This window comes from Passer domesticus, chromosome 14, assembly GCF_036417665.1.
Source record: "Passer domesticus isolate bPasDom1 chromosome 14, bPasDom1.hap1, whole genome shotgun sequence".
NCBI lineage: Eukaryota > Metazoa > Chordata > Aves > Passeriformes > Passeridae > Passer > Passer domesticus.
This window is the reverse complement of record NC_087487.1, coordinates 20,226,535-20,249,488: the sequence shown is the minus strand read 5'-3', so window position 1 is coordinate 20,249,488 and position 22,954 is coordinate 20,226,535. Positions and strand designations below refer to the sequence as shown.

The 22,954-nt window shown below is 63.8% G+C and overlaps 2 protein-coding genes across 4 annotated transcripts; both read left to right on the top strand.

Annotated features, from left to right (window-relative positions):
• Positions 1-311: 311 nt before the first annotated feature.
• On the top strand, positions 312-15,264 carry FURIN (furin, paired basic amino acid cleaving enzyme). 2 transcript variants are annotated; one of them, XM_064388576.1, is made up of 16 exons: positions 312-469; positions 3,229-3,613; positions 7,215-7,313; positions 7,927-8,022; positions 8,589-8,717; positions 8,943-9,019; positions 9,371-9,459; positions 9,612-9,784; positions 10,614-10,826; positions 10,916-11,016; positions 11,126-11,229; positions 11,418-11,535; positions 12,440-12,619; positions 12,722-12,846; positions 13,260-13,376; positions 13,453-15,264. In XM_064388576.1, the coding sequence occupies exons 2-16, from the start codon at positions 3,434-3,436 to the stop codon at positions 14,019-14,021; spliced, it is 2,370 nt and encodes a 789-aa protein (XP_064244646.1). In that variant the 5' UTR covers positions 312-469; positions 3,229-3,433; the 3' UTR covers positions 14,022-15,264. The 2 variants fall into 2 exon arrangements, with proteins under 2 accessions (XP_064244646.1, XP_064244645.1); XM_064388575.1 differs by lacking the exon at positions 312-469 and adding an exon at positions 1,204-1,466.
• Positions 15,265-16,893: 1,629 nt separating this feature from the next.
• On the top strand, positions 16,894-22,810 carry FES (FES proto-oncogene, tyrosine kinase). Of its 2 annotated transcripts, none has more exons than XM_064389115.1 (19): positions 16,894-17,031; positions 17,824-17,985; positions 18,080-18,253; positions 18,322-18,418; positions 18,779-18,962; positions 19,095-19,232; positions 19,343-19,462; positions 19,538-19,660; positions 19,728-19,914; positions 19,996-20,073; positions 20,286-20,495; positions 20,592-20,714; positions 20,907-20,960; positions 21,082-21,200; positions 21,400-21,494; positions 21,578-21,701; positions 21,804-21,961; positions 22,206-22,328; positions 22,475-22,810. In XM_064389115.1, the coding sequence occupies exons 1-19, from the start codon at positions 16,909-16,911 to the stop codon at positions 22,615-22,617; spliced, it is 2,535 nt and encodes an 844-aa protein (XP_064245185.1). In that variant the 5' UTR covers positions 16,894-16,908; the 3' UTR covers positions 22,618-22,810. The 2 variants fall into 2 exon arrangements, with proteins under 2 accessions (XP_064245185.1, XP_064245184.1); XM_064389114.1 differs by having other exon boundaries at positions 16,895-17,031; positions 17,745-17,985.
• The last annotated feature ends 144 nt before the right edge of the window (positions 22,811-22,954 follow it).

Genomic DNA, 22,954 nt, shown 5'->3' with positions numbered 1-22,954 from the left:
TATAACCCCAAGGGGCACAGCTGGCTCCCTGTGCCCCCAAGGGCAGGCCTGGGCTACAGAGGCGACTCCTGAGCATGCTGCAGTGACACTGGGGTGAGTGGTGCCTGTCTGGTGGGTGCTTTCTCCTGCTGGCAGGACCGTGGCCCCGAAGGTGGGCCTGGGGCACCACAGCCCCTGTGGCTGGTGGTCTCTGGTGCAGCACTTGGGGCTGGCTGCCAGGGTCGGCCCAGCCTGCGGCCAGCGTGCTGCCCTGCAGAACTAACCCAGTTTAGCACAGCAACCTGCCCTGTGCTAGATTTTCTGGGCTGTTCTCAGCATCTCGGTTACCAAGGTGACTGTTTCCTGTGTGATTGCTAATGCTTCACTATCTCGATCATGGTATCTGAGTGACTTCCTTTCCTCTGTAAAGAGCACTAGGACCTGCTCCTGCCCCGGGCTGCCAGACTCATCGCAGGTGTGGAGGATTCAGGTCAGTTTGGGTTCAGGTCGCTTTGGTTTATGTTGCATTTGTGTTGCTAATGACATGGTCCCGTGCCCACAGCGGGCTGTTCTTTACAAATGACTGAAGCTGTGTTTCACTTCTCACCTTTTCTCCTTGGTGGAAGTCTCTCTCTTGAAACGGGGCTGATAGATTTTCCTTGTGTTATTCCTTACCAGAGTTTCTCTGTCAGGCTGCTGCACACCGGCCTGGGGTTGCAGCCCCACAATATGGACTTAATAGGAAGTGCAATTCCCGCAGCCTGGCTGGGAAACTCTCTACTTCGGGGTCTGCCAGGGCTGGAACAGGCTAATCTGGCGGGGCTCACGTCCTGCCAGCCCCGTGTCACAGCATAGCACACCACTTGCTGCAGCAGGTGGGAGACTGGGCATCTTCTGCGTGCTCTTCACTGCAGGCACCCTTACAGCCCCGGTCACTGCCGCGGGCCCATGGGGGTTTCGCGGCTCTCACAGCGCAGATCCGCCTTTTCTGCCCGGGCTGGCACAGGGTACCCCCGGTGTGGCAAGGACAGCCCCGTGCTCGGCTGCAGGAGAGGCCGTGCAGAGCCCCGGGCCGTGCCCGCTACTGGCGACGGGGAGCGGCCCCGATAGTGGCGGTGCCCCTGGCGGGCGGCGCGGAGGGGTTGCCGGGGGTCCGTGCCGGACCCGGCGATGCAGCGCGGGACGGGAGGGGCGGGCGGCGGTGACGGCATCCGGCGGCGCCCGGCAGAGCGGCGGCCGGGCCGGGCCGGGCCGTGCCGAGCCGAGCGAGCCGCGCGGGGCCGGTGGCTCGGCCGTCGGGGCGGGGCCGGGCGGCGCTGACAGCTGCGCGGCGTAAACAAGCGGCCCCGCCGGCCGCCCCGGCCGCCCCTGCCTGGGCCGGGCCCGGCTCCGGGGCGGGCGCTCCGGGCGCCCCGCGGCGTGACGCGGCGCCGCCGACAGACGGGCCCGGCTGCCGACGGGACGGAGCGGAGCGGGCAGGCCGCGCGGTAAGGACGCGGGACCGGCATCGGCCTGGGCTGGCTCGACCCGCCGGCTACCGCGGTTTGACAGCTGGGGCGGCCCTGCCGGACGGGGCTGGGGCCGGGGCGAGCGGCGGGGCCGCAGCCGCTGGGCAGCCCCAGGCTTAGGGCGCCGGCGGCGGGGATGTGCGGGCCCGGCGGTCCCCGGCAGCGAGTGGGGGGCCGGGAGGCCGCTCTCGGAGAGACCGAGGGGGAGCCAGGCCGCGTCCCGCCCCAGCCCCAGCCCGGCCGCCGCCGTCCGGAGCTCCGCCGCTGGAGCCGCCCCGTGCGGGCAGGCCCGGGCCCGCCGCTCAGCCCGGGGCCGCTGGGTTGCTCCTGTGCGGGCCGGCTCCTTGGGCACGGGCCGGGCCGCGGTGCGGAGCCGGGTGCGGCGGCCGGGCCGTCCCGGCACGCGGTGGATCCTGGCCTCGGGTCCGGCGGGAAGGCGCCGCGGGACCCGGGCTCTGCCCCGGCGGCCGCACTGTCCCCCCGTGCAGCGGGCACCGCGGGGCGGGACGGCTGCTGGCGCCGCGACCAACGAGCTGGGGAAGTAGCCCGGCCGTGGGGCCAGGTATTGGCTCGTACGCTGGTGGACCGTGGCACATAGTTTTCCCTTGTGCCGTACTGTGCTGAGGGCCTTGGCATTCTGGCACCCGGGGTCCGGCGAGTGCTCACGGCTCTGGGTGCTTAGCTGGGGAGATCCGGCCCGGGGCTGGCCGAGGTGTGGTCACTGTGCCAGTTCACAGTGTCTGTGCCGTAGCCTGTGGCGGGTCTCCGCCGGCTGCTCGGAGCTCTCCTCTGGCAGTGCCACAGGCTGCCAGCTCGCCGTGGCCACTTCTGGACTGAGGGGGATGTGGCTCCTCTGGGCACTGCCAGCTCTCACCTTTCCAGCTGTCTCTGAAGCGTGACCAGATATTCCAGGGTCCCTCTGGAGCTCCGGGTGTGGAGCTCACCCTGGCACCATCATGTTGTGGGCTCCCTTACACTGGGTGGGTCATTCCCTGCTCTTTCCCTACAAGTTCCTGCGTTTGCCGTCCCACAAAGTGTGAGCTGTTCCTGGGCGTCCCTAGGTTCGTGCTGGAGGTGACGGTGTGCCCCTTTTCCTGGTCCTGGTTCCACCAGGTTGCAGGGATGAGTCACACCGGTGTCAGCATGTTGTGCTCCAGAGGAAGGGCAGAGCTGAGCTGCTGCTGGTGACAGGCAGTGCAGTGCTTGCCATGGCTGCCGGGCACTGCCTGGTCAATGGCTGTGGAGATGAGAGCCTGTGGGTTTGCTAGAGATCAGGAGCTCCCCTTGACTTTTCTCCTTCCAGTGTCTCGTTTTGCTGGGATTTCTGACACAGCACCTGGGGACATCTCCTTTGGTCTCCCCTTGGGACTGGAGAGGCAGGCCTCCCATCTCAGTTGCTCCCAGCTCTGTACCCAGCTAGTCCCATCCCAGCTGGAGCAGGGGTGGTGGCAGCAGGAGGCACAGCAGTCTCTCTTGCCTTGCCTCTCCCCTCCTTTGGTGCCCTCCTCTCCTCCTGGTTAATTCCCTGTGTTTATAAGCAAACATTGTGTAATAGGCAAGGTAAACAGCATCTCCACGCAGGAGCAGACATGTGGGCACACGGCCAAGCCAGGCGGCTCCTCGCTGTCAGTGTGCCAGGCCCCCTTGCCCAGTGGCTGACCCACGTCTCAGCGTGGTGCAGCCTGCCCTCCCGAGGTCTGAGGCAAGGTGCCCTGGCATGACCTCTGTCCTGTCTCTGCAGATCGTGCTTCTGTCCTGGATGGTCTGTTCCTGTGCTTCTGTGGGCTTGGCCCCATGTGGGCTTGGGCTGAGCTGGGACCAGTAGGGCACAGAGGCTGGTGTGCCTCGGAGTGCTGACGCTGGGAGGCTGCTGGACCTGCTCCTCCCAGGACCCTCCTGCTCCTGGGACCCTCCTGCTCCCCAGCTCGAGGAACCCCGATACTCTGATGGATCTGAGGCCCTGCTCGCTGCTGTTGCTCTGGACTCTGGTGGTTGCCCTCACTCTCCTGGACCAGGAGGTGCTGGCCCAGCATATTTACACCAACACCTGGGCTGTGCTCGTCCCTGCAGGACCCCAGGAGGCTGACAGGCTGGCCAGGAAGCATGGATTCGTCAACCTAGGCCCGGTAAGTCTCCTGCTTCCCTCTTCTCACTGAACTAGTGTTCTCTGACATGGTCTGGGCAGGCGCTGTGCTTAGTCCCAGAGCTGGCTTGGGGCCTGCTCTTTTTGGCAGCAGGGGCACTGTGTTTGTGCCTGTTTGCTGTGGCCTTCCAGCATCTGCTGCCTTGACTCGATGGTGGCAATTACCTGTATGGAGCCAGGGTTTCCTCCTGCCACTGGGACCGCCTGGTGACACAGTGTGGCACACTGCTGCATGGGGAAGGAGGAAGAGCCCTAGAATGAGGAGCTGCACTGGAAGTGCTGTGTGATGATGGGAGGGAAGGCTTCCAGATTCCACTGTTGTTCCCCACAGCAAGCTGCCCAGTGCAGCATGGCCTTGGTTCAGCGGGACAGCAGCAGCGCCTCTGAGCTATCCCCAGAGGGGTCTGATAGCAGCTGTGTATTCTTACTCCTAAACTGTCCTTGACAGAAGGTGTGTCAGCAGGTCCCCCCAGCTCTCAGCTTTCCCTGCTGTCAGCCAGGGACCAGGCAGTGTGCGTGGCTGTGCTGGGAGTGAGCTGTTTCTCCGGGAAGGAAGTGCAGGCTGAAATCCCAGAGGAAATTGCACAACTGGTGGCTGTGGTGTCAGGACCTCGCTGTGAGCAGCTGCTGGAGCAGTGGGAAGGTGCCTGCTGCAGGAGCCTGCGGGACCCAAAAGGAGCCCTGCATGGGCACTGGGTGCTCAGGGCCCTCTGGGACTTGTGTCATAGGAGTGAGCTGTGGGGGTTGTGGCTGGGCCTCAGTGAGGGTGTCCATGCTGGGTGGGCAGTGGCATTGCCTTAGGCAGCTGCTGTCAGTGTGGAAGTGGCTCAGAGCAGATCTCGGGGGAAAGAACTTGTCAGGCCAAGGCAGCCGCCATGCATAGGGGACTGGGAGAGTGGCATTTCCCACCAGCCTGGATCTCTGATGGACCCCTTGGAGTGGGGATGGGGCTGAGGTACCATCAGCCTGCTCCTGGCAGTGCTCCTCATCATGCTGTGCTGCCTGGTCCCAGGCCTGGCTGCCAGGGCCAAGGGGCACTGGTTCTGTGATTTCATCTCCACAGTGCAGGGCCTTGCACTTCAGTTGAGAGCCCAGGCCTGTCATGAGTTCCATCCCTGTGAGCCACAGAGCCACTAAGGAGGCTCTGTGCCAGCTCTGCCCTTGTCTTCTCCCTGCACTGTGGTTCTGCGCCTGGAGGCTGGCACCTCTTCCCCATCCCCTCGCAGCAGTGAGCCTGCCCTTGCAAGCAGAGCCCCACATGTGCAGCAGCCCAGGCTGTGGCAGGGCTTCTGGTCTGGGCATGTTTTCTCCCGTTCTGGAGCCTGTCCCACTGTCTGCGTTGCGGGACGAGGTTGAGCTGCCCAGGGCTTTGCAGACGGGTCGTGACGGTCCAGTGGGAAGAGCACGGCTGGAAAGAGCCTGGCTTTCCCTTGCAGGTTTCTGGATTGCTGCTCCTGGGGGTGTGTGCCATTGGGACAGGATATGCAGCCAGGCTGGGAGTGGGGGGACTGGGTGCATGTGGCGGTGCCCCAGTAAGAGGGCCCCAGTGTCCTTATCTGAGAGGATCCTGGCCTCAGCCTGGGGTCACTGTCCCCAGAGCTGTGCTTCCTGGCATACCTGTGGCTGTGCTGCTGCCTGTGGAATGGGAGCCAGTGGCACCTCGGGCAGAGGGCCCATGACTGGCTCCAGTGGCCTTGGGAGGGCTTGAGGGAGGACAGTGGAGGGTCGTGGGTCAGAGGTGGGGGCTGCATGTGGCAGTGAGGTGGGTGTGTAGGGGTTTGCACTGCTGGGATTGTGCAGGGAAGGGGGCACAGGCATTGCTCCCCACTGCTGGGTCTGGGGTCACTGGGGAAGGACACTGATGGTGCCATCCCTGGGCTGTGGGAGGGGTGGTCCTGTCTCCCACACCACTGGGCTGCAGGTCCAGCATGTTGCTGCACTCCCGGGGCCATGGTCAGACTAACAGGCAGCCTTCTAGCCCTGGGGCTGCCTGGGGTGGCTGTGAGCTGTGGCCAGGGGTCGGGCAGCAGCACTGAACTGGCACCAGGGACACGTGGTGCTGGGGGGTGGCTTTGTCCTTGCTGAGGACAGGGACAGTGGAGATTACGGTGGAAGTGTGTGGGCTGGCTGGCTCCTGGCTGCCACCACAGTGTCAGTGCAGACCTAATCCAGGTGGATGACCAGTCAGAGCTGTGATCTGTGTGCAGGAACAATCTGGGCTCTGTCCATTCCCCCGGAGGGGGTGAGGGATGGTGAGGGAGGGCAACCAGCCTGCAGCTTGCATTCCCCCACCAGCTCTGTGCAGAGGCTTTGTACCTTGACACCTCCTCAAGGGCTCTGAATTGACAGGCATCCTGGGGAACACGGTGTGCCAGAGGAACAGGTCCAGGGTTTGGGAGGAAGTGTGTACCTGGGAGAGCCAACTGCTGCCCTGGGCCTGAGGGTGCTCAGCTGGGTGCACTGTGCTCGGCCCAGTCTGCCCAAATTGGCAGCGCATCTGCAGAGCTCTAATAAGCTGGGGAGGTTTGTTAGCCCCAAACAGACTGTTTTGGGACAACCTGAGATGGAGGAGGGTAAGATGTCCCCATATTCCTGCAGCCCTTGCAGCCCAGCTCTGGCACAGCCTGAGCAGCTGGGTCCTGCCTGTGGCCTCTGCCTGGGCTTTGTGACTCACAAGGGGCTGGGTCCATGCTTGTCCCCTTCTCCCCAGTTAGGGCAGGCTGCTGGGCTGGGCGGCCAGGGTGGGGCCACTGTGTCTGTCAGCCCCAGGATATGCGAGAGGGGATGCGGAAATGACAGCACTGGAGAGGGTTTGGCGTTTAAAAATAACCATCTGGGCAGCAGAATGGCCTCCTGGCCCCACCAGCTGGCCTGGATTCCTGTCCTGCCCTAGCTGGGCTGTGCTGGAGTCGCAGTCCCACTGTCCCCTCGTGGGAGTGGAGCTGGGGTGAGGACAGCACGGCTGCTTGGCAGTGGGAGCTGGACCCCGCTGGGGCTGGATGCCTGCATGCCCCCTCCTCTGCCCCACTGAAACTGGCTGTGCCTCAGGTCGAGGCTGGCACTGGGTGGGTGTTCCAGTGGGGCACCTGGGGAGAAGCCAGCAGCCTGTGCAGAGGCTGGTGCAGACCCTGCTCTGGCTAGGACCACCTGGAGTGTGGGGCCTGGAACCACTGGGACCTTCTCCAGGAGGAGCTGGGTGGCACTGGGAGAGAAGCAGTGTCCTGAGTCTGGTGTCTCTCACAGGCTGACTCTAAAAGGCCTGTCCTTTTCTGCCCCTGCTTGCCTGGGACCTTCCTGCTAGGGCAGCAGTTTTTTTGGGCAATATTAGGCTTGCTGCCGTGTGGGGACCTGTAGGAGGGTGAGGTGCACAGCAGCTGCATTTCTGCTGCTCCAGGGTCTTCCCAGCTGCCACAGCTTCTCACAGGAGGTCCCGCCCAGAGTATTGGACATAATACCAGCCACTCTGAGCTGGGGGCCCAGCCTGTGCATGGCAGCCCTGGAGCTCAGGATTGCACGTGGGGTGTAGAGAATTGGGGAGACCAGGCTGTCCCGTGCATGCCACGAGCCGCGTTTCTGTGTTGCAGATCTTTGGTGACTATTACCACTTCCGTCACCACGGCGTGGTGAAGCGTTCCCTGTCACCCCACCAGCCCTGGCACAGCCGCCTGGCCAGGGAGCCGCAGGTACGAGTGAGGAGGGCCTGCTTGGTCACGGGCCCTTCACAAAGGCACGTGAGCTGGGCACAAGACAGGGCTGAGCTGCCTTAACCACTCCTTGGCGGAGGCGGGTGGGAGCCCACCGCGTGTCTGGCAAGGGCAGGGGGTTGGTGGAGCCAGCGTCATTGGCCTGTGGGTTGTTGCAATCCCAGGAGAGCCTCTGTCCCCAGGAGAGCTCTGTGCACTTGTACGCAGGACAGGGTGTGCGGGGCAATAAACACATCCCAGAGCAGTGGTGTGTGTGGGGGCTGCTGTTTTCCCCATCCTCTGGCTTCAGCCCAGGCCCTGGAAGGCGTGTGGTGTGGCGTGGCAGCTCTTGGCAGCCTGTGTCTCAGCAGAGCTTGGCACTCTGACTGTCCCGCTCCACTGGAGCACAGCCTTAGCAGGGCACGGCCAGGAGGGGAGCCTGGAGGGGCAGACTGGGGGTGGCAGTAGCTCTGACAGGTCCAATACTCTGCCAGGCCAGAGCTGACTCTGAGTTTCCCGGGGAGAGCCCCTCCAGGCGGGCTGAGGGCTGGGGTCATGAGGAACTCATGGCATGAGGGGTCAGCAGGGCACCCCACACCTTCTCTGCCCTCAGGTGCAGTGGCTGGAGCAGCAGGTGGCAAAGCGCAGGACCAAGCGAGACGTTTTCATGGAGCCCACGGACCCTAAGTTCCCACAGCAGTGGTACCTGGTGAGTGTCGGGTGAGAAAGGGGCCTGTGCTCCTGATTGTGGCTGCGAGTTTGGGGACACAGATGTGGCAGCCTGGGAACTGCTGTCAGGCAGCAGCTGCTGCTAGGCTGGCAGGAGGGAGGAGGAGGAGAATGGGGAAAGCCTGGGGCAGCCACCCAGTGCTGTGTTATGGGAACACCCCAGGGAGGAGGCTCTGCTCACAGAGCTGTGGCTCCTGGCTGGAGTGCTGGGGGCCGGGGGGGGGTCCAGGGCTGGACTAGGAGGTATAGCCTTTTGCCTAGCCCAGGAATTGGTCCTTGCCTCTGCATGCTTCCTGAAGCTTGGGCACAAGCCTGATCTCTGCAAAGGGTGCCTTGTCTGTGGGACTCAAGCACAGGCTGGGGCTCAGTCTTGCTTTCAGAGCAGCCCTTGTCAGCTAGTTGTGTCCAACCCTGTGCCCAGGTCCCTGGGGTTCCTTGTTACAACCCACAGAAGAGCAGGGTGAGGGCTGGGTGGGGTTTGGGAACACACCCATCACAGTGGCTGTGGCTGGGTGCATCTCCTAGTGCCAAGGCTTCTCTTGGCAGTACAACACAAACCAGCGGGACCTGAACGTGCGTCAGGCCTGGGAACAGGGATACACGGGCAAGGGCATAGTGGTGTCCATCCTGGATGACGGCATTGAGAAGAACCACCCTGACCTGGAGGCCAACTATGTGAGTTTGGGTGATGGTGCGGGGTGGAGTGCCATGGGGCTGGTCTGGGCGGCTGTGTCCATGCAGGGCAACCCCAGAGCTGTGAGGTACAGGGCTGGTGCCCACCATGATGGGACATGGAGAAGGGACTGGAGCCTGCCCACCTGCTCAGCCTCATGCCATGGTGTCCAGGCATGGAGTAAGGGCAGTGGGGCTTGGTCTCCAAGTGTCCAATTTGTCTTCCAGGACCCAGGGGCAAGTTTTGATGTCAATGACCAGGACCCAGACCCGCAGCCCCGCTACACGCAGATGAATGACAACAGGTGAGGCAGGAGGGAGGGGTGAGATACAGAGCCTAAGGGTGCCAGGGATTGGTGCAGTGCCACCCCACAAGGACCGCTGGAAGCTGTGAGGCTGGTGGCGTACTTCTGCCCCATGGGGAACCCTTCAGCTCCCTTTTTGATGTGAGCAGCATCCTTTTTCTGCCCAGAGCCAGTGTGGGCTGTTCAGTGCCCTGGCTCTGGAGCAGGAGGGCAGATGGAGGAGCCTTCACTGGCTGCCTGGTTCAAGGGGACAGGAGGCAGCCCGGGTGGGCGTTGCTGGGGCTGCAGCTGGTACTGACCCCTGTGCTCCTTGCGCCCTATATGAGCATGCTTTGTCTACTTTGGTTGCAGACATGGCACGCGCTGTGCTGGGGAAGTGGCTGCTGTGGCAAACAACGGGATCTGTGGTGTTGGCGTGGCATACAACGCCAGGATCGGAGGTGGGTAATGCCCTGCTGGGGACCCTGGCACTGCTGGCTGCAGCAGCCCTGTGACAGCCCGTGGCACAGGGGTCAGCAGGGCTTGGAGGGTTCTCCCCAGCAGCACCGTGGCCGCTCTGCCCCAGCCTGTGACGTTTGCTCTCTGGCCCTAGGTGTGCGCATGCTGGATGGGGAGGTGACCGATGCTGTGGAGGCCCATTCCCTGGGCCTCAACCCCAACCACATCCACATCTACAGTGCCAGCTGGGGCCCTGAGGATGACGGCAAGACTGTGGATGGCCCGGCCCGGCTGGCAGAGGAGGCTTTCTTCCGTGGGGTCAGCCAGGTGAGGAGGAGGGTTTGCTGGGGGAGCACTGGCCTTATTCCTCCCCTCAGGTCTCCTTTCCCTCTGCCTGCCCTGGTTGTTACCCTGGCACTCCCTGGATGAGCCATCATCCAGCCCATCTGTAGGATCAGGCTCTCTTAGTTTTTCTTGTTCTTCCTGTGTGATGGCTCTGAGTCAGGACTCCTCCCATGTGGTGTTATCTCACCGCTGTGAGGGCTTCTGTGTGGGATGCTCTCTCTCTGCTCTCCCAAGCCCTCTCCTGAGACTTTTCTGGTTTTGTGCCAGCTGCTCACCCTAACTTCCTCCACCCATCGTCCCCCACTGTCCCTTTGTGCTGGCAGTGTTGCCTGCCTGGGGAGCTGTGTCAGGTTCTGCCCAGGATTCCTTACAGAGGGATGCATGTGGTGCATGCTGACTCTGTCACATTTGGTGCTGAGATGTGGCCAGGACTGCATTGTGGGCTCCCGCAGCTCTGCCAGGCACTGCAATCCCATGCAGACAGAGTCAGGCCAGGGGACTTCTGAGCAGAAAAAGACTTGGGCTCCTGGAAGCATCACATTGTCTGGGCCTCCTGCTGCCTGGTGTGTTACCCACTGGGACAGCCCTGGAGTCTCTGCCAAGGTGCTGGGCACCCTCCATAGACATGTGGTGGTGAGGGTGCCCAGGTTGGTGGGCTGTGACTGGGGTGTCATGCTGTCCCCATGTCCCAGCTGCATCTGCTCTGTCTGTTCGACTCAGGCTGGCGCTGCCCACTTGTCCCCAGCTCCAGCCTGGGGTTTCCTGTGTGTGCCAGTGTTGGTGCTTGCCCTCACCCTGCCTCTGTTGCTAGGGCCGAGGCGGGCTGGGCTCCATCTTCGTCTGGGCATCTGGGAATGGGGGCCGCGAGCATGACAGCTGCAACTGTGACGGTTACACCAACAGCATCTACACGCTGTCCATCAGCAGCACCACCCAGTACGGCAACGTGCCCTGGTACAGCGAGGCCTGCTCCTCCACCCTCGCCACCACCTACAGCAGCGGCAACCAGAATGAGAAGCAGATTGTGAGTGGGGGCTGCTGCTGTCCGCAGGCCGGGGGCTCGGGGGTGGGATGTGCCTGCAGCATTTCCTGCCCTGGCACTCCTCCTCGCAGGTGACGACTGACCTGAGGCAGAAGTGCACTGAGCTGCACACCGGCACGTCGGCCTCAGCACCCCTGGCCGCCGGCATCATCGCCCTCGCCCTGGAAGCCAAGTAAGGCATGGACAGGGGTGGCTGTGGCAGCCCCATGCAGCAGTGGCACCTGGACCTGCCTGGGGCCAGCAGGAGCTAGCACTGACCCGAGCTCCATGTCTCCCTGTAGCAAGAACCTGACCTGGCGGGACATGCAGCACCTGGTGGTGCAGACCTCGAAGCCAGCTCACCTGAATGCCAATGACTGGGTCACCAATGGCGTTGGCCGCAAAGGTACTGGGGCTGGGTGGGACTGGGTCTCCCACTCCCACATGTACCACTGCCCTTGGGGTGCTGGGGCAGAGTGCCTGGCAGCCCTGTGGGATGGAGACAGGAGGGCCCAGTGAGCATGCAGCATGGCCAGGCAGACATCCCTCACTGGGTACCCCCAGGAGCAATGCTGACCCCCTCTTTGTCCACAGTCAGCCACTCGTATGGCTATGGCCTGCTGGATGCTGGGGCCATGGTGAGCCTGGCCAAGAACTGGACTACGGTGGGACCTCAGAGGAAGTGTGTCATTGACATCCTTGCAGAGCCCAGGTATGGGCTGGTGAGCCCAGGAGAGGATCACTCTGCATCTGTTCTGCATGGGAGCTTGAGAGCCTCTGGGCCCAAAGCAGGGAGTGGGGAGAATCTGGGGGACTGAAGTGCTGCTGAGACCCTTGGAGCATCCTCCTGCAAGAGCCTGGGGAAGGCACCTCCAGCCACCCAGCTCTGACGCCACTGATGAGCCTCCCCGCTGTGGGGCTGGGCCAGTCCATGTGGGCAGCCTGGGGCGCTGCGGTTGGGGTGCAGCCAGCACGAGTCATCCTGGACAGAGGGGCTTTTCAGGGGGTAGACAGAAGCTCCTTTGACTCCTGCTTGGCTGCTGCTGCCACGATGCAGCATGTGCAGTCTTGTCTGTGGCCAGGGCACTCCCTAGGGGCTCCTGGGTGGGGGAATCATGTTCCTGTGCATGAAGGGAGCTAGTGCTGGGCCCTGCCCTCACCCCCCTGGGGAGCCAGCCCTGTGTGGATACAGCAGGCACATCCTGTGCTGGCACCAGGGCCGGCATCGTGGGGGGAGCAGCCACACGCCAGCAGCAGGATGGGGATGGCTCTGCCCATCCCGTCCCTGGCTGGGCCGTGCAGGGTGTAGCTGGCCTGTGGTGTGTGAATAAAGGGCCTATTCAGGGCTTGTGTGCAGTGGCGCCTGGGGAGGCAGCACCGGGCAGCGCAGTTCCCTCCCCTCATGCCCAATAGCTGGGGCACCCCTTCTCCTGCCTGCACCCATCTGGGAATGGTACAGTGGTGGTGGCACTCTGACCCACTGCGGATTTGATTCCCACTCTAGCTGTCCTGGTGCCCAGTCCCCAGGACAGCCGCAGAGCCCCACGGCAAGGAATGGGGACTGTGGTATGTCCCCCTGGTCTGGGACTGGCCTCACACTTGCCTGTCCTCGGCAGGGACATTGGGAAGCGTCTCGAGGTACGGCGGAAAGTGGATGCCTGCCTGGGGAAAGCCAACTACATCAGCCGGCTGGAGCACGCGCAGGCCAGGCTGACGCTGTCCTACAACCGCAGGGGGGACCTGGCCATCCACCTGGTCAGCCCCATGGGCACCCGCTCCACGCTCCTGGCTGCCCGGTAGGTGCTGGGCTCCGGCGTGCCCCAGACTGGCCCCTGGCCTAGGCTGGCACTGGTGAGTTTGGGCTGTGTTGACAGCCACATCTTGCCTCTGTTGCTCAGGCCCCACGACTTCTCGGCCGATGGCTTCAATGACTGGGCCTTCATGACAACGCACTCGTGGGATGAGGACCCCTCCGGGGAGTGGGTGCTGGAGATTGAGAACACCAGTGATGCCAAGAACTATGGTAGGGGTGTGCTTCCCCATCCACTGCCTCCCTCCAGGTCTGGGATGTGAGCTGTGTAGTCGCCCAGCTTTCCCCCCTTGCTCCTGACCGAGGGGCCAGTAACATCTTGGATGTTGTGGGTGATGTGGCTGGGGAGAGGCTGGATTGGGCATGTGGGATGGTGCTGCAGCCCCTCTGGGGCAGCGGGAGTCCAGGCAGAAGGAGACCCCATGCCAGCTCACCTGACCCCCTGCCCCTTGGGAGTCCAGTGCAGGGACATGGCCCCACAAGGGTCACTCCCCCAGGTGGTGGGCACAATCCTGCTGTGCCCTGGCAGCCAGGATGGGGGACCAGTGTGAGCCCCCTCCCTGAGTCTGTCATGGGCATGAGTGGTCTTGTGGCACCTCTGTGGTCCTCACCCTGCATTGTTGCAGGCACGCTTACCAAGTTCACGCTTGTGCTGTATGGGACGGCCACCGACTCCCCCAGCCTCTCCAACCAGCTGGAGAGCAGTGGCTGCAAGACCCTGACCCCCAGCCAGACCTGCGTGGGTGAGTATGGGGACAGCAGGGAGGGAATGTGGGCGCAGGCAGCCCCCAGCCCGTGCTGACCCTGCCTGTCCCACAGTCTGCGAGGAGGGGTATTACCTGCACCAGAAGAGCTGCCTGAAGCACTGCCCTCCTGGCTTCGCACCCGGCGTCCAGAGCACGCACTACAACCTGGAGAACAGCGTGGAGCCCATTGCACCCCACCTCTGCCTGCCCTGCCACCCCTCCTGTGCCACCTGTGCGGGACCCGGCCCCAACCAGTGCCTCACCTGTCCTGCGCACTCCCACTTCAGCAGCCTGGACTTCTCCTGCTCCCACCAGACACAGAGCAGCCGTGCGTCCCCTGCCCTGGCAGATGGCGAAGGACCAGCTGAGGCCCCCCCTCCTGTCAACTTGCCTGTCCTCATCGCCAGCCTCAGCTGCATCCTCATTGTCATCATCTTTGTCACCATCTTCTTGGTGCTGCAAGCACGCTCAGGCTTCAGCCTGCGGGGTGTGAAGGTGTATGCCCTGGACAGCGGGATCATCTCCTACAAGGGGCTCCCCTCCGACATCTGGCAGGAGGAGGGTCCCTCTGAGTCGGACGGTGAGGATTATGAGGCCCACAGCGAGAGGACTGCCTTCATCAGAGACCAAAGTGCCCTTTGATGAGCCCTCCTGCCCCTCCCTCCTCCCTGCCCAGCACCGCAGGCCTGGGGCAGGTGAGGCTGAGGGGCCCTGGACTCTGCCCCTGTCCCCTTCCTGCACTGCAGCAGCCCGGGGCTCCCACCCACTGGCACCATCCCTCAGCCCTAGTCTGGGTGGCCAGGCGTGGTCCTGCAGGCACCATCCCCAGCACAGCACTGTCCCAGTCTTGCACCATCTCTCCTGACCCTGTGTCCATCTTGTGCCCCATGCCAGGGTGTTTGGTGGCAGTGGGGCCCGACACTTCCTGGCCTGCACTGGCAGCAGTGTCTCCCACGCTGAGTACACGGCTGCTGCTTGGGGTCTTGTGAGTTCTCCAGCGTGGGCAGCGTGTGAAATCCCTGGGTTGCCATGGCTCAAGTATGGGCTGGCTGGGGCAGGGGTGGCTCTGCCCCCAGGGCTGAGCCCAGCCTGTGTCACAGCATCCCCCTGCCCCTCCCACCCTCAGCCCGTGCGGAGCTGCATCCCAGGCTCAGTTCATTTTGTCTCAGCTCCCTGCCACCTCCCCTGGGCCTGTCTGCTTCCATCCGTGCCCTTCGACAGCAATAATGGCCAGGCCTCAGCTGCTGCTGTCCACTGCCTGCTCATCCCACCGCCGCTGCCTGCAGCGGGTAGGAGCCCTGGCACCGGGGAGCATCAGGCTGGGCACCGCCTGACCCTGTGCCCACGGCACAGCCCACAGCCTGGGCAGGGACCCCTCGCACAGTCCCTGCCTTGGGCCCCTTGTGTTCTGCCCCCGGGGAGGGCTGTAGGTGCTGCTGGCTGGGACTGTCAGGTAGTGCCAGTGCCAGCACTGCCCCAGCTCTGCCTGCGTCCTGCCTGTGCTGGGCAGTGCCCAGCATTCCTGCAGCCCTAGCCCCCCAACGTGCCTTGCCCCCACTTGGTGACAATCTGTTCTGCTCCCCGCTGGAGCCCTTCCCCTCGCTGCCCCTTCCCTGTGGGCTGGGGGCCAGTGCCACGCGCCCCTCTGCCGTCCGCCGCCGCACACCGGGGCCATGGTGTAGGCTCCCACCTGCGCCAGCCGTGGATGGAGCCACTGGCCAGGGGCCACAGGACTATTTTTCTATAACGACTTTTTGGTGCACAGTAATTTTTTCTTGTAATTTAATCAGCCGGGAGCTGCCTCCTGAGCCTGTTTTTAATTTAATGGATGTGGATATAACGCTAGAGAGACTGAGTTATTAAATGTTCAGAACTATGCAAACCAGCTCCGCTGCCTGTGCTCTGTATGCCGTGGGTGCCCCGGCTGGGGCAGTGGCCTGGCCGTGGGCCTCAGGGGCAGCCAGAACTGCTCTGCAGCTGCGGGGGTGGGCTGGAGCCCTGCCTGCAGACCTTCCCCCAGGGCCAGGGACTGCCCTTCCCTGGCTGTGGGCAGTAGCCAGTGCTGGGCAGAGATGCAGTGGGGACAGGCAGGGGATGTCCCTCACCTGAGCGAGGGGAAACAGCTGCTTATGGGGACATGCATCGAGGGCAGTTAATTCAGAAACGGGCTGCATGGGGGTGTGTGTGCGCGTGTGAAAAGCCGGGGGACTTAGCAGCCCTTTCCTACAGCACGAGGCTCAGTCCCGTCACCACAGCCTGGGGCCCGGCTGCAGCCCCTGTGTCTAGCACCACCCTGCAGCCCTGGTGCAGGAATGGCCTGGCTGACCTGGGACCCACAGCTGTGGCCAAGCTGCAGACACAGCCCACCCCAGCCTCACCGAGCCCCACAAAGGAGCTCCGGGCTCCCACGAAGCCTGTCGGGGCTGCGCTCCATCAGAGGCAGCTCCTCTGCGGCGTCCCGCAGCCCCGCTGTGCCTGGGGCCGCGGCGGCTTCCTGCGGCCAGGAGCGAGGTCCCCGTGGCATGCACAGACTGCAGCGCTGCCCCGGCTCTTCCTCTGCTCCCGAGGCGGGGCTGGGGGCGGGCAGCCGTCGGCGCTGCCGAACAGAGCTCTTGCACTTGCGGTCAGAGGCAGAGCCGCCCGGCCCTGACCGCCCGGAGCGGCCTGGCGCAGGCGGGAGGGGACCCCGGCTGCCCGGGGGATGCTGAGGGGATGCTGCTGCTGCTGGTGGGAGAAGTAGTGGAAGGAAGCCCTTCCTTGGAGCTGCTCCAGGACGTGGCCACCCCACATTGCTGCGCTGCAGGAAGGCGAGGCAGCAAGCTCCCAGCTGACACTGCTTTTTCCCTGACTTGTAAGAGTGGAATCGTCCCAGCAGTGTCATGCAGATGACATTGGAACTCCTCTGTGCCTGAGCCTTCTTGCCAGTCACAGGAGAGGGCTCAGGCCAAAACACCCAGGCAGTGGCTAGGCTGAGCTGAGTGGAGCTGACCTGGGCTGTGCCACCGGGCAGGGGCAGTGGTGGTGGCAGCTGCAGGGCTGAGCAGTGCCACCGTGGCACCAGTGAAGCCCTTTGAAGGGGAGGTGCCCAGGATGCAGGCTGGCAGCAAGGGCTGGCCATGGCGCTCTGGGTGCCCATCAGTGGGTGCTCTGTCCTGCAGCCTTTCACGGTCACAAGGGCCAGGCTTGGGGGTGGTGACAGGGTGGCCACAGTTCAGTGTCCTCAGGACCCCCCAGGTCCTGCAGTCTTGGAGACACAGGGACATGGAGTGGGACTAGGAGTCAGGCAGGACCAGGCACGGCTGAGGGGGCTTTGCTGGGTGGGACTGGCGCTGAGTGAAGGCTCCACAGGAGCAGTGCAGCCCTGGGTATTCGGGGCTGGACCTGGTGGTGTCAGGCCCTGGTGGGAGGCACTGGGAGGTGTGGTGGGGCTGGGAACTGCCTAGCTGCAGCAGCACTGTGTGCTGGCGTCGCTGCTGGTGCGGGGACTGGCAGGGAGGGGAGGAAGCGCAGGAAATCTCGCAATGGCTGTATGGTCAGCACTGGGTTTCCTGTTCCTCCCCAGGAGCCAGAGCTGCACCAGGTCCAGACCACGTCAGTCCCGGCCCCAGCAGGACGCCAGCAGCAGCCTCACAACGAAGACCTAGCAACAAATGTAGGTTGGAAGGACTGTGCCCTGGTGAGGTACTGGCAGAGACGGGGGGCTCCTTTGTAGGGCTGGGGGGGTAGGTCTTGGTGAGGTCAAGGGCTGTGCCAGGAGACAGCCTGTGCTGCACAGGGAGGTGCCCCAGCACTCTCCTGCTCCTGCTGCACTCTTGCTTCAGGGCAGAGCACCCTGGGACTGCCACTGGGATCAGTTTGACTGGAGTCCTGCATGCTGGGACGTATCCAGGTTCAGCACCTTTCTCTGGGGCTCAGCACCTTTCTCTGGGGCTCAGCACTCTGCTCCTGCTGGCTTCCCAGCAGAGTCCCAGGGAACTCCCACAGTGTGGGCATAGGGGTGACAGTGCCAAAGGCCAGGGCAGGACTGGAGCTGCCAGAGAGGAGGGGCTGGTGCCTGCCAGGGGTGGGGGGCACAGCCGTGCTGCCCTTGGGGAGCAGCCCTGTGCATGGCAGAGGTGACACTGCTGTGTGTGGCTCCACACTTCCTCCTTCCCAGCACCATCCCACAGGCCCCAGCTCCCACACAGCTCGAGCACTCATCCTGCTGTTTGAATAGGCTTTGCAGGGCTGTTCGCAGTGGGTGGGGAGGGCCATCTCTGCTGCACAGACCGGATGGAGGGGTAGGAGGGTGTGAAACGCAAAGGGCCACTGGTGCAGGCAGTGCAGGGCAGCAGCTGTGGCTCAGGCTGTCCTGGTGCCCCGCAGAGCCCCCCTGGCTGGTGCCATGGGCTTCGGGCCGGAGCTGTGGTGCCCGCAGGGGCACAGTGCACTGCTGCGGCTGCAGGATGGGGAGCTGCGCCTCCTGGAGCTGATGAAGAAGTGGATGTCACAGCGGGCCAAGAGTGACCGGGAGTATGCAGGGATGCTGCACCACATGTTCTCCCAGCTGGAAAAGCAGGAGGGCGCTTGGCAGCTCCATGGCAACCATGGTGGTCAGATGGAGAAGGTAGGGATGCCTCAGAGCAGGACTGGGTCCTGCAGAGCCCGTGAGGTGCAGGAGGATGCCATCTCCAGGCCATCCCTGGCTCCCTTTGCTGCAGTCCTGGTGGGTGCTGGTGAGCCGGACAGAGACGCTGAGCCAGATCCTGCGGCGGCACGCGGAGGAGCTGGCAGCGGGGCCGCTGGCCAAGCTCAGCCTGCTCATCCGCGACAAGCAGCAGCTGCGCAAAGCCTTCAGCGAGCAGTGGCAGCAGCTCAGCCAGGAGTACAGCCGGGTATGTTGGAGCCAGCAGGGGAACAAGAGAACGTGCTGGACCCACTCCCTGACCGTGTCCCTCTCCAGACGACGCAGCAGGAGATGGAGAAGCTGAAGGCACAGTACCGCAGCCTGGCCCGTGACAGCGCCCAGGCCAAGCGCAAGTACCAGGAGGCCAGCAAAGGTGCCAACCTGGCCCCTGTCCCCTGCGTGACCTCCCAGTTTCCCTTGTGGGTCAAGGATGGCTGGAGCACCCCGCACTCTGTGGAAACTACAGCCCAGCCTGGAGCGGGTGGGGGTTCTGGGGTTGGGCAGCATTGAGGAGAGCCCAGCCTGGCCCCCAGGAAGGCAGGCAGAAGCCTGGGGGCCTTGGGACACCACGCTGTGGGTCAGGAGCATCTCTGTGTCACAGTGTAACCCCCCCAGGCTTGGTCCCCCTGCCTGCCCTGGGACCCTCTCCCAGCCCTCACCCTCTGACCCCTGTCCCGGTGCTGGGACAGGTGATGTGCTGGCGGTTGGGGTTTTCCACAGCCTCTCTCCACAGACAAGGAGCGGGACAAGGCAAAGGAGAAGTACGTGCGCAGCCTCTGGAAGCTCCATGCCCTGCACAATCAGTATGTGCTGGCTGTGCAGGCAGCTGCGTTGCACCACCAGCACCACTACCAGCGGGTGCTGCCCAGCCTGCATCAGTCCCTCTACGGTCTGCAGCAGGAGATGGTCCTCATCCTGTAAGAGCCCTGCCTGCCCCGCTGCCCACCCCATGCCCCACTGCCCATCCTGTGCCCTGCAGCCAGTCCTGCACTCCACTCCCTACCCCTGGGCATGCCCATGGCGCCCCAGAACCAGCACTGCTCCCGCAGAAAGGAGATCCTCAGGGAGTACTGCAGCATCAGCAGCCTGGTACAGGAGGACCTTTTGGCTGTGCACCAGGAGATTGCCAGTGCCATCCAGGCCATCGACCCTGCCACTGAGTACAGCAGCTTCATCCAGAGCCACCAGTATGGCTCCACGCCGCCGCAGCCTCCCTGCCGGGTACGGCCCTGCTGCCATTGGGTGGCAGCGGCCGGCACGGGGCAAGTGGAGGCAGAGCTGTCCTGGGTGCCCGCAGGTACGAGTCTGAGATGCCACCAACTGTGTCCTTTGACGAGAGCCTGCTGGAGGACACAGAAAACCTGGTGCCGGGGGAGCTGCAGCTGAATGAGCTGACCCTTGAAAGCGTCCAGCACTGGTGAGTGGGACTAGCCATGGGCAGGGGCTGGTGAGGGGCAGGGGCTGAGCCCCCTGTGGCACACGTCTCTTGCAGCCTGACATCGGTTGAGGAGGAGTTGGTGGCCGCCACCGAGGCCGTGAGTATCAAGGAGCAGCAGATGCAGCAGCTGAAGGCAGAGATCCATGAAGAGGAGCAGGGCCGGAGCCCCGGGGAGCGGTGAGGTGCAGCAGAGGGGGGCGAGGGGCCAGGGCAGCGGGTGCTGACTGCTCCATCCCCTCCCCAGGGTGCACCTGTTGGGCAGGCGGCAGGGGCTGCATGAGGCGCGGCAGCAGCTCGAGGGCTGCCTCTGTGCCCAGGCCAAGCTGCAGGTGCAGCGGGACCTGCTGGCCAGGAAGCTGGCAGAGCTGGGCGTCAGGGACCCCCTGCCTGCCCTGCCTCTGCCAGAGGATCGGCAGTCCGTCTCCTCCACGGTGAGTCCGTCTCGCCTCCTGTGCTCTGCAAGCTGCAGGGATGGGGTGCACAGCTGATGCACAGCCCTTGCCTCACTCCAGGAGCAGGAGCGGAGCGGGGCCAGTGCGCTGGAGACCCTCAAGAACCACATCACAGGGATCTTCAGCCCAAAGTACTCTGTGAGTCCCTGGGTGCCTCCAGCCACCCTGCTCTCCACCCAGCTGCCTTGCTGAACCTGTCCTCTCCTTTCTGGCCACACAGTCCCCCTTGCTTCAGCACCTCCAGAATCTGCTCCCACCTTCCCTGGGCACAGCTTCCAGACACTGCTGCTGCCCCACCTCCGGCACAACTCAGGATTGTGCATGGCTGGTCTCACCTTCTCTCCTTCCAGCTGCCGCCCCCCGTGCCCCTAATCCCAGACGTGCAGAAGCCGCTGTGCCAGCAGGCCTGGTACCACGGGGCCATCCCACGTTCGGAGGTGCAGGAGCTGCTGACCTGCACCGGGGACTTCCTGGTGCGGGAGAGCCAGGGCAAGCAGGAGTACGTGCTCAGCGTGCTGTGGGATGGGCAGCCCCGGCACTTCATCATCCAGGCTGTCGGCGTGAGTGACCACAAGCAGGGGGCATGGCTGGGGTGGCCTTGCGTGGGCAGGCGTGGGTTCCTGCCCATCACAACCTCTTGGCTTCCCTCCCTGCAGAACATGTTTCGGCTGGAGGGTGACAGCTTCCCCACCATTCCGCTGCTGATCCAGCACCTCCTGCAGAGCCAGCAGCCCATCACCCGCAAGAGTGGCATTGTCCTGGCCAGGGCTGTGCCCAAGGTCATACAGGCAGTGGGGAGGAGGATGGGGCCCCCTGGGCAGGGGCAGCTCTGCCCGGCCCTTTCTCCTGTTGATGGCTGGGCTCAGAGCCACAGGCATGCTTCTCCAGCTAGACAGGGGAGCCTGGACCTGGGGCTCTGCCTGAGAGGGGTCTGTGGGCCAGGGGAGCTCACCGGTGTCTGTTTGCTGCAGGACAAATGGGTGCTCAACCACGAGGACGTGCTGCTGGGGGAACGCATTGGTCGGGTGAGATGGGGTGCTGTGGGGTCTGCAGGAGGGCAGGGCTGTCCTCACAGGGTCTGCAGGAGGACAGGGATTGCCTTGGCCCACGCAGTGAGCTGAGCCTGGTGCACCTGTGTCTCGGAAGGGTAACTTTGGGGAAGTGTTCAGCGGACGCCTGCGTGCTGACAACTCCCCCGTTGCTGTGAAATCCTGCCGGGAAACCCTTCCACCTGAGCTCAAGGCCAAGTTCCTGCAGGAAGCCAGGTCCGTGTGGCTGTTGGGCTTCTCCTGTCACACCTGTCCACTCGCAGCTGTTTGACACTGCTGGGACTGCAGCACCCTCGTGCTGAGGGCTGTGTCCCCAGGCTGGCGGGGCAGAGTGCCCTGGGGATGGCAATGGGTGGCTTGTGCCCAGGGCAGCCGGGCCCCCCTGCACTCACAGTGCCCATCCGTGTCCTGCCAGGATTCTCAAGCAGTACAGGCACCCGAACATTGTGCGTCTCATCGGTGTCTGCACGCAGAAACAGCCCATTTACATTGTCATGGAGCTGGTGCAGGGTGAGCGCCCCGTGCCCGCACCCACGCGCGGGTGAGCGTGTCAGCGCTGCCTGGCACCCACCGCCTCTGCAATCCGGGCACAGGCGGCGACTTCCTGACCTTCCTGCGCACCGAGGGTCCCCACCTCCGGGTGAAGGAGCTGGTCAAGATGACAGAGAATGCTGCCGCCGGCATGGAGTACCTGGAGAGCAAGCACTGCATCCACAGGTGGGCCCTGGCAGGACGGGGGGACCCTCACCACCCCATCCCGTGCCAGGTGGGACCCCAGGGACAGCTGGGCACACGGCTGATTGCCTGGGGCTGTCTCAGGGACCTGGCTGCTCGCAACTGCCTGGTGACGGAGAGGAACACCCTGAAGATCAGTGATTTTGGGATGTCACGGGAGGAGGAGGATGGCATCTATGCCTCCACAGGGGGGATGAAGCAAATCCCTGTCAAGTGGACGGCCCCTGAAGCACTCAATTATGGTACAGAATGGAGCTGGGCATGGCCTGGCACCCCGCAGCTTATCTGGGAGCCAGGAGTTTGGCACAATCCCACTCCCACTCACCTGGTCCTGGGGAGGGAGGGAGGGAGGGAGGGAGGGAGGGAGGGAGGGAGGGAGGGAGGCAGAGACCCTGAGCACCTCAGCCCTCAGGAGCATGGGCACAGCTGGGTAGTGGTGACATGTGTGTCCTCTGCCAACACCGTTCATCCTGCCCCATGCCCCAGGCCGATACAGCTCAGAGAGTGATGTCTGGAGCTTTGGGATCCTGCTGTGGGAAGCCTTCAGCCTGGGTGCCGTCCCCTATGCCAACCTCAGCAACCAGCAGACGCGGGAGGCAGTGGAGCATGGTAGGGGACACGGCTGGGGCTGGCTCCTGAGAGCCACCATGGGCTGTGGGTCCAGCACTGTGGAGCTGTGCCCGTGGGATGGGCCAGGCGGGGTTGTGTGATGAGGGGCCACATCCCCGTCCCACGTCCCCGTCCCTGTGGCCCAGGTATGCGGCTGGACCCTCCCGAGCAGTGCCCTGAGGAGGTGTACCAGCTGATGCAGCGCTGCTGGGAGTATGACCCCCGCAAGCGGCCCAGCTTCAGCACCATCCACCAGGACCTCATTGCCATCCGCAAGAGGCAGCGGTGACAGGGAGCGCCAGGGGCCCTGGGTCCACGCCGTGGCAGGGCCTGGGGCACAGCAGAGCCCTGCCTGGGCAGCGGGTACTGCGGGTGGCTGTGTGGTGCTTGAGCCCCAGGGCAGGGGCTCCTGCATGCCTCAGGGTGGGACATGGCACCCACAGCTCCTGCCTGGCTTCATCTTGTACAATAAACACACGAGTTCTGCAGCTGTGCCTCCAGGAGATGTGGGGGGACACAGACTTGTACTGCACTGGGACACGGCACTGGGACATGGCACTGGGACACGGCACTGTAATGATGCACCAGGACAGGTCAGCGTGACAGGGCATGCAGTGCACCAGCAT

Excerpts from the sequence above, each read along its gene's own strand:
- FURIN (XM_064388576.1), top strand. The coding sequence starts at position 3,434 with ATGGATCTGAGGCCCTGCTCGCTGCTGTTGCTCTGGACTCTGGTGGTT. Across the intron at positions 7,314-7,926 it reads GCCTGGCCAGGGAGCCGCAG|GTGCAGTGGCTGGAGCAGCA; the intron begins GTACGAGTGAGG and ends CTCTGCCCTCAG. Across the intron at positions 11,230-11,417 it reads CAATGGCGTTGGCCGCAAAG|TCAGCCACTCGTATGGCTAT; the intron begins GTACTGGGGCTG and ends CTTTGTCCACAG.
- FES (XM_064389115.1), top strand. The coding sequence starts at position 16,909 with ATGGTCAGCACTGGGTTTCCTGTTCCTCCCCAGGAGCCAGAGCTGCAC. Across the intron at positions 19,915-19,995 it reads GGCAGTCCGTCTCCTCCACG|GAGCAGGAGCGGAGCGGGGC; the intron begins GTGAGTCCGTCT and ends GCCTCACTCCAG. Across the intron at positions 20,961-21,081 it reads TGGGGGAACGCATTGGTCGG|GGTAACTTTGGGGAAGTGTT; the intron begins GTGAGATGGGGT and ends GTGTCTCGGAAG.